Raw genomic sequence first — 9,532 nt, forward strand, 5'->3', positions numbered from 1 at the left:
GGTCAATAATTCCATGGGGGAACTGAGGTGCTGAACACACCAGCATTGCTGTGTTTCTAGAGATGGCCCTCCTCATTGCCTATGACCAAAAAAACAAAAGGTTTCATTTAGATTAGGTGACCATCAGGCTAGTCAATATTCACAAAAATGTGCGAAACCAGACAGTACTACCTTCACATCGACTTTCATGGTCTTCTTGTCTAGAGGTATGTGAATGAGCTTCATCCCAAAATAATGTGCTGCTTTGTCAAACGCTGCATGGACGCTCAGTGGTGCAATACTAGTGTACAGACAAAACAAAAATGACAAAAAAAATTACACCGAGGGATTGAATAAAACAACAAACACGAATTCTGTCAAGAAAAATAAATCTGTAAAACCGGAGTGCACTTTTAAATATAAAGTTGCACGGTTTATACTGTACATCTCATGTAAATGAGTAGCCATCCATAGTAGAACACTTATATGTTTATATTGTTTACAGTATGGGTTGACAACTACAGTAAATTGACCCAAACAGTATTTTAACTGCAGAGGCTGAATGTTTTGACTAGACTGAGAGGATACTTACATCTCTGGGTGTTTAATGCCACGTTCATGAGCCATGTCTCTGTAGGCCTTGCATGCCATCAAGATGCTTTCTGTTCCACCTGAAGTAACCTTTTGATGAAAGGAATACACAAAACAAATGGTTTGAGGCAACAAAAGTAATGTGATGTTATACGATACAGTCTTCAAATTTTTTAACAACTGACTGATAAATGAGCAAATGGAAATTCATTTGGGATTGACCAAAGGGTCTCTCAAATTGTCCCAAACATACTGTTCAAGTTTACGGGAGTGGATCAAAAACGGTCTAGATGAATGAAATACTCAAGTCAAGCCGCTTTTCTCTTTGTCCTGTTAAAGTTGTAAAAATACTTAAAGGTGCTGTAGGGAACTTTTGTAAAAAAATATTTTGTACATATTTATTAAACCTGTCATTATGTCCTGACAGTAGAATATGAGACCGATAATCTGTGAAAAAAAATCAAGCTCCTCTGGCTCCTCCCAGTGGTCCTATTGCCATTTGCAGAAACTCCATCGCTCCCGGTAAAAAACAACCAATCAGATGCGGTCTGTAACTTTGTTTGTGTTCAAAATGTAGAAAAATGTATATAATAAGCGACTACACTATGAATCCATTTTCCAAACCGTGTTTTTGGCTTGTCCTGAAATCACTAGGGTGCACCTATAATAAGTGTTTATATTCAGACTATTTAGATTTGCTTCGGGGATACCGCGGCGGGAGTAACCCAGTACCTTTGTGATTCTTCATAGACATAAACAGAGAGAAGTAGTTCCGGCTACGATGTTCTTCCACAAGACGCAAAGCAAGTTCCGTTTATTAACCGCTAGAGCGTCAAAAGTTCCTTACCGCAGCTTTAATTCTGCTGCTGTGTGAATGTAGTAAATGTATGCGACTCTCATAGCGTTCTACAGATTCTTTAAAGGAGATATTTTTCAACATTCAGATATTATCTCAAGTGCAAAGTGTATTAATAATTTGAAAAAAATGAGTTTACTGACTTAGCAGTGGGAAACAAGGAGTATTTTACAAAATTGTTTGAATGAAACAACATTTTTGGAACTTCACACAAATGCATTGTTCCCTCAGGGAAGACAATGAGAACGACTGACTGTGCCACAGGAGTCTGGGCCTCCATTAAAGAGGGCACACGTCATCCGCACCACTTCTGCCTCCATCTTCCTAACCCCAGGGAACAGGTCTGGGTGGAGGGGGTTGGACCAGGCAAACTCCCCATACACCTACAAAACAAAATCCAAGAATTGTTTCTTATATTATAGAGCCTCTGCTTGATACAAAGGTAAAGTAAAAATCAAAGCAAGTGTTCCCCAACCTTGTTTGTCATATCAACCCACAACCCCATCAAAAAACACTTCATCAACAAAAGTAATTGGAGGGCCCATAGTCAGATTATTATTTTAAGAAATAAAGAAAATTAACTATTAAGCAAGAATGCATTCAATTAATCAAAAGGTGACAGCAAATACATTTATAATGTTACAAAAGATTTCGATTTCAAATAAATGCTGTTCTTTTTAACCTTTATTCATCAAAGAAACAATCCTAAAAATGTAACACATTTTCCACAAAACATTAACATTAAACTACAGTTATTGTACTGTAATATTTCCCCTTTTGTTCTTCTATACAAACCAACAAAATGCAGCCTTAGTGAGCATAATATAAAAAATAAATTTAACTTTACTGACCCAAACCTTTTGAACCTTACTAAAATTAAATTAGATGTTATCCTGGACAAAATTTATCTAATTGAATAATTACCAGTATCATTTCTAATTATTATTATCATCATAATTATTAAAGTCACCTTTTTCTGAAAATCAATACTGTTGGTGAATCAAAGACACAGTTACAAAACAAAGTTATATTATATTATATATATATATTAATATATGATTAAAAACTGCACACAATGTTTTCTTTCTTTTCTTGAAAAAAGAGCTGAATTATGAGATTAACCTTGACTATTTCAATTTATTTTTTCTCCAGTTTTATAAATTTGAGTTTATTTAAAAGTACCCTCTGGAAAACATATAGAACTAATGATTTGCAAGGCCATTATACCTTCACCAGGAGATCTGTGAGCTTCTCATCCCCCCAGTAGACTGCGCCTGACACTTTGCCTTTTGCCCAGTCTACCTCACCTGAAATCATGAGTTTGAAAAAATATTGAGGACAATAGTGGGACACTGACTTCAAATACCATATAAACCAGTGACATTATACCCTATTAAACAAACTTGCTTGTAAAGAAACTGCACCCACACTGAAGGGCAAATTCAGTCTGAGAACATCTGGCGGAAAATTAAAAGTTCTGACTTATCCTCAATGCCTTTGGGCTATTTCCCCATTCTAAAAGATGGGAGTTAGGACAGGCTTCAGGTGACTCACTCAGTGTCTCATACTCCCTGATCTTGTCAAGGAGCTGTTTGTGGGTGAGGCCCTGCGCAGGCAGGAGTTTGGTGTAGCTCATGCCTTCCTTCAGCGTGCACAGACTCACTGACATGTCATCCAATGCCTTGTTGAGCTGATCTTGAATCTGATAAGAGAAGATTCAAGAGAAAACAAAGTGTCATAATCTCGGGATTATTTTATGAACATGAACCAGACATGTTGCGCTCCGTTCAGGTTAATGACACAACGTAAACCCTGGAATGATCACAGGGCCATAATGTGAAAGTGTGTTAAAGGCTTAATTTCCTCTTCAGCATGAGAGTGGTGACTTAATCGTCGATCAATGAGTCAGAAAGAGAAGTCTGAACGAAGGAAGGGAAGTAGACAACCACTAGATGCTTACCGCTGCTCCAATAAAGGGGATTTTTCTGATGATTTTAAAGAACTGCTTCTTTACCCTTGACGTCAGACCTAGAAAACATGACACAATGAGCAAACTGCGGTGAAGACGTGACATGAAATGTCTCTACGGCAAGGCATTTTTCTAAACTTTAGTTGCGGTCAAAAACATTCAAGCCCCAAGACTGCTTGAGCATTTTAAAACAATCTTATTTTCAACAGAGAAATTTACCAAATCTGAAGTTTGCCATGTAAAATTAAACAAATGAGAGACCTCAGTCTAAATGTTTGGGTTTTCTCCCTCAGGTCATGTGAAATCATGGTTTCTGGATGATGACTCAACCATAACATGCAACGATAAATTCAAAAACAAAGCAAAAATGGGGTCTAGGTCACCAGTAGCGTATGAAGCTCACAAGTGCCACAGTCATTGTTCACGTGGCCTTGACATTTTGCAACTTTGTTTTAAGACTTCCTGACTTATGAATAGCAAGAAAAGGACAAAATCACTATTCACTTGCAATAAGTTTGCAACATTATGCTAGGTTTCATATTGTTGCATGATGGAAAAGAAGACATTAGGTTATGACTGTGAAAAGACGTTATATTTTTCTCTCTTGACTCATGTAAAGATTTCTTCAAGATAATGTAGACTACCATTTAAAAACAACTTACTGGTAATTAAAAGGCTTTTAATGCATTTTAATGTGACAGGACAGTAAAGAGGTTAGAGGAAAGCATTGGGCAGAGAGAATGGGACCATGAGACGGGAACTGAACTTGGGTTGCTGCAAGTGCTTTTTAAAAATAGTTATACTGAATAGTATTGATCTTTCACAATATCACTGTTCTACTTTGTAGAAAGAACTATTATTACTAAGAACTATTAATACTTAGAAAGTATTACTTTCTACTTTAAAAGAAACTTCTCTCAAAAAAATTGTACCGACCTACAACTTATGAATGATTGTGCAAACCTGACAACATGTTTAAAAACATTTTGATAAAAAAATTGGGTGATCAATGGCGCTTACTCTCTGGTTGGAAAAGGAAGCCCTTTAGCCACACCACACCAAGTGTGAACAGCAAAGTGGTTGCAATGATCTGCCATGGCTCCAGACCAGCACACTGAGAATTCACAAAGCGCCGAGCCTCCTCTATGTACAGTAGAGCCATCTCTTTATACTCCTCCAAGGCACTCTGCATGAATAAAGGAGAAATGTTACAGAAATAAACCCAATTTAAGCAGAAACCAACATACAGAAACCAAGAAAATGGCTGCCTCCCGCTTTACAAGCAACAGCCACATAAATCAATCAACAAGCACTGATAGAAGATTCAACAGACATCCTAATACTTAAATTCTTTAGGGTTAGGCTCTATTTGAACAATAAGTAGAAAAATTTAGGCCCAGATTAGCATAATTAGAGTTTACCATCGCAGATGGCGTCATACTAATTGTCTCAGGAGCTTTGATTTATTAATGACACTGTAAATTGTATAAGCAGTATATCTAACTTTAGCCACAAGAAACAAGGAGAGCTTAGTAGATAACCATTTCACTCAATGAGATATTGTTCCTGCTGGCCAGACCTTATTCATTATGAGAAGAAAAAAAGGCTTTTTAAGGATATGGGTGCAAAAAAAAAAAAAAAAAAAATACAAATTTAAGTCTACACTGAAGTCCATATTTATAAATAGTTTGTCTCGTTTAAAAAGGCAGTAAAATGCATATCTGGTAGATGCATTTCACAATCACCATTTTTTACAGCACAGTGTGGTTTTGCTTGATAACTGCGCAGATTGTTTCCCAATAGCATCCCCATAACAGCACACAGGAAATCTGGAGGTCAGCTGAACAAAGTCTTAGCGAACCATATTCATGAGCATATTAACTCCTCGTCATCTACGATGAATGAGCTTCTCATTTTGACAAAGCGATCAGTTGAATTTTGTTTAATTTGAACATGTAAAAAGCACTAGTTATGCTAAGAATCATACATTATCTTGAATCTAGCACAATAAATGAGGTGTAATTAGATTACTAGATTAATAAAACTATCATTTTGTTAAGGAGGTAATGACTGAATCAGGCAGGAGCAACATCGCCTAAATGGAGTTCTAAGTCCATGGGAAGCTCTCCGACAGGTTTAGCAGGGTTTGCCAAATACAGTAGATTCAGAAGAGCAGGTAAACAGGTCATGCGAGCGAGCATTTGAAACTTTGACCAGGGGCATATTTCTTTGTACGTTGCTTACTCAGTTAGCTGAATTTGATCGTTGATTTGGCATGATCTTGGATTGGTTGATTCTTCGAAACTAATCCCAGAGTTGCTGTCATAGCAACAGGTCCTTAAACTTAAACCTGTTCGGAAGCAGGCTTATTTCAAGAAAACAGGGTTAGATTGCATCGTTTTAAGCAGAAATGATGCTTAAAATCTGTCCCAGCCACAGTTACTTTATTAGAAGAGTACCCTTCTGATCCAGGTACAGTGACTTACAATAACATTATTTATAATGTAAAAAATATCTATAATAGACACAGCCAGGTTTACACATTGAAAAATGTATTTGTGAAAAAAAGAATTACTTTAGAATTGTATTGGAGTCTTACAGCTAATCTGAGCATGCAGCTATTATGGGAGTGGCTTGATGGAGTGCAGGAGATGCAGATAACATGATCTTGACCCTTAAGAAACTTTCACACTGCAATTTAACAAATCTGCTTCAAAGATAAAATTAACTGAACTGATAATTACACCACTGAAAAAAATTACAAAGCCTGTGCAAATACTAGAAATCATGAATAGTTCAATTGGGAATCAGGTTTAAAAAAAAAAAAAAAGTGCATATTTTTATTTATCTATTATTACATTCATAGTTTTGTTTACTTGGCTGCTTTCAGAAATTTCTTTGTCAAATTTTTTCGTCAGGTGACTTTTTTTAAATATATGATGTCATTGCATTGCTGTCTAGCTGCCAGCCAATCGCTGCATTGCTGATCGTGGTCTCAAGAAATGTGGAACACTGCGCTGAAATTAGATCTTTAAAGACAGAATCCCTAGCAGTCTTATGTAACAAGATCTCAAGACAGCTTCTCAGTGCATAACGTGCCATAAAATGCTGAGATTATGTTATCTCGTGAAAGGGGCAAAAGGCAAGAAAAGAGACACATTGCAAAAGAGATTAACAGAAGTGCACGTCTGCTATGTTGTAAACCTGACAGATAACATGACTGTTTCTAGAAAATAGGATGTCACCTCAAACTGCTTGCTTTCAGCTATATTAGTTTAGTCGAGCTTTGATTGTTTGTCCATTGTTGAGTTTAGTCGAGCTTTGATTGTTTGTCCATTGTTGAGTCAAAGAGCTCAAGTTTCTAATGGAAATATTCAGATGTCTCTAAACCAAGATCAAACAGAAAGTCTTATAGCAGCTGTCCATCTTTTAAAACTCTCAAGATTTACAGTAATGCATCCTGTAACATGTAACTATGATAAAGGTTTTAATAAATACATTGTTAGGTCTTTGATCTAAACAGCTAATAGTATATACAACAAATTTTGTCAGTGTATTTGTCCACTAATATTCAATGTTTGGTGTCATTTTTAATTAAAAACATTTCTTTAAACTGATCAGTTTATACCTATTATTTTCTTTTGATCTAATAATAATAATAATAATAATAATAATAATAAAATAAATAATAATAAAAAAATAAAAATAAAATAAAAAAGTAAAAAATGTATCAAAATTTTTTATACATTGTTTAATTCTACCGAACTGATTATAATAAATGTTTCCTAAGCAGCACCAAATCAGTATATTAAGATCAGATGACACTGAAGACTGGAGCGATGGCTGCTGAAAATTTAGCTTTGCAATTTGAAAATATAGTAAAATAGAAAACAATCATTTTAAATTGTAGTAATAATTCATTTTTTTGACTTTTTTTTAACAAATGCATTCATTCTGAGATTTAAATCGTCAATAATAGTGTATATTGAACACATTTGTACTGAATATAATTAAGAAGTCATCCCAGTCTCAGTAAAAGTGAATCGTGTCTGAGGCTTTCATTCCTAGTAATATATCCTTTGAGTTTCACAGAAGAAATTACGTCTTGCAAGTTTGTAATGACATAAGGGGGAGTATACAATGACTTTTTATTTTATTTTTTGGGTGAACCATCTCTTTAATAGTTCATTAACACACATTAAATCTCTCAGCATATCACATGAGCATCAGACTAGCCAAAATACAACTCAACAGATGCTGCTGGACACCAGTCAAAACAGATCTGGCCCCATTGTACACCCCCTTGTTAAGAATAGCACTTCCTCTGTGTCTGAGTCTGTTCACAGGAAGTCTTCTGATCAACACATACACAATGAAACATAACATTTCCCTCTCTGCACCTGGTTGGTGCACAAAGATGAACGATTATTACAGAGAATTTACATGAAGATAAAGTAGTTTTATAACAGCTCTCACCTATAACACTTTAACGTCTCCTTTACACATCACAGAAGACATATGCTACATAAAATTTGACATGATAATAAACAGATATTGTTTATTTCCCTGTAACCAGTATGACATTCGTCTCTAATAAAATGACACTTCAAATGGATTACCATCTTTCTACACGATAAAACCACCTGAATTACCAGCACTGCACGAGAAACATCAAATATCAGAACAAAGTGCTGCTTATAGGTCTGATCCACTGAAACACAGTGCAAATTAAGTATGTTGAAAAAAGGAACAAAATACGAGATGCTTTCTTTATACAGTCGAAGCTTTCATTGTGACATAATAACATAATGTTTAGAAAACTGGAACATACTAGATTTAAAGCACAGCTGATTTCTAATTGACATTATGCCCACTCACCCTGTAGTCCATTTTGTTTGCCAAGGTTACAGCCTGTCTGAAAACGTCGTTTCTTCAACAGCTCTGGGGGAAACGGGGAAGACGGCCAGAAAGATCTTTGTTCGGCTTGTTGTGAGAGCGAGCGTAAGCCCCGTTGCATGACACAATCAGAGGAGCAAGCTTATATCAGGAAGTGCCGACGCGATTTGCGTTCAGGCGTGTCTGCGCGTTCGCTGATCTTCAAACACCGCAAGCGAATTAATCACAGAGATTAGTCCAGCACACATGCTGTTAGTACATGTGAACCTCACACCGTTCGCAGATTCGCCACAGTTACATGATCTTTTTCAGGGGGGTCAGTGGTGTAGAGTTTCTTTTTTTGATAAATCTTGTAGTGACTTTGCGATAGTTCAAAGTTTATTGTAGCCTATTGTTGTTGTTGTTGTTATTATTATTATTATTATTATTATTATTATGGATTATCACTGTTGTTGTTGATGATGATGCGTAATTATTTATGTAACGTTAGCCTATATTTTCTTTTTAGAATTATTTAAAAGTTTTAATAAAATTTTAACAATCAGAAAGCCTCACAATTTAGGTTTTTCTTTTCACTGGTAAAGAAGGGGCAACATAGGAATCTTGATTCATATTCAATGCATTAAAAACATTTTATCATAGGTTATTTACAGTAAATGATTAACTGAGCTGTTGGGCTGTACTGGTGTTTTCTTTTTGTGTTGGTTTTATAATCCATTGGTGAGTTGAAAAGGCAATGCTTTGTACGGTCACTAGATGGCGCTATTAGTTTTGAAGGAAAGACGTGTATTGTAAAATGTTCATATTCTTGTATTGTTTTCAATAGTGTTATTTAATATGTTCGTGAGTAGGCCAACGCGAACAGTAACATTAGGATTCTTTGTTTAAAACACTTTTATTATTAACCAAATAAATAATCTCATTACATTTGTTTTGTTTTGTTATCATATGTTCTTCAAAATAATAACATGGGATTCTGGCTAATTTAAAACTACTTTGTAAAATATAGGTGTTGATTCTGTGGGCAGAAAATTAGCTCGTTTAAAAATATTTTCCACACTTTTAACTAATTTATTATTAGTATCGAAAATAAATGATGAATGCATGGTGATTTCAATGTCACCTTCATACAGCAAAAAAAGTTGAACATTTATTACTTTTTTTATTAAAAAATAAATAAATGAATAAACCCCTGGGGAAAAAATGGAAAAAAAGGGCTACATTTATATATTTATATATTT

General features: G+C 35.2%; 1 protein-coding gene across 1 annotated transcript; it reads right to left on the reverse strand.

Moving 5' to 3' along the window:
- Positions 1-6: 6 nt before the first annotated feature.
- On the reverse strand, positions 7-8,427 carry LOC113072492 (sphingosine-1-phosphate lyase 1-like; the record flags this gene model as incomplete). Its single annotated transcript, XM_026245491.1, has 9 exons — positions 8,274-8,427; positions 4,416-4,581; positions 3,387-3,454; positions 2,981-3,128; positions 2,654-2,733; positions 1,681-1,809; positions 572-660; positions 172-280; positions 7-79 (listed from the first exon to the last, which is right to left on the reverse strand). Coding segments are annotated over exons 1-9 (874 nt in total), but the record flags the coding sequence as incomplete, so codon positions are not given.
- Positions 8,428-9,532: the final 1,105 nt, after the last annotated feature.

The sequence above is a fragment of the Carassius auratus genome, unplaced genomic scaffold, assembly GCF_003368295.1.
Source record: "Carassius auratus strain Wakin unplaced genomic scaffold, ASM336829v1 scaf_tig00009193, whole genome shotgun sequence".
Classification (NCBI taxonomy): Eukaryota; Metazoa; Chordata; class Actinopteri; order Cypriniformes; family Cyprinidae; genus Carassius; species Carassius auratus.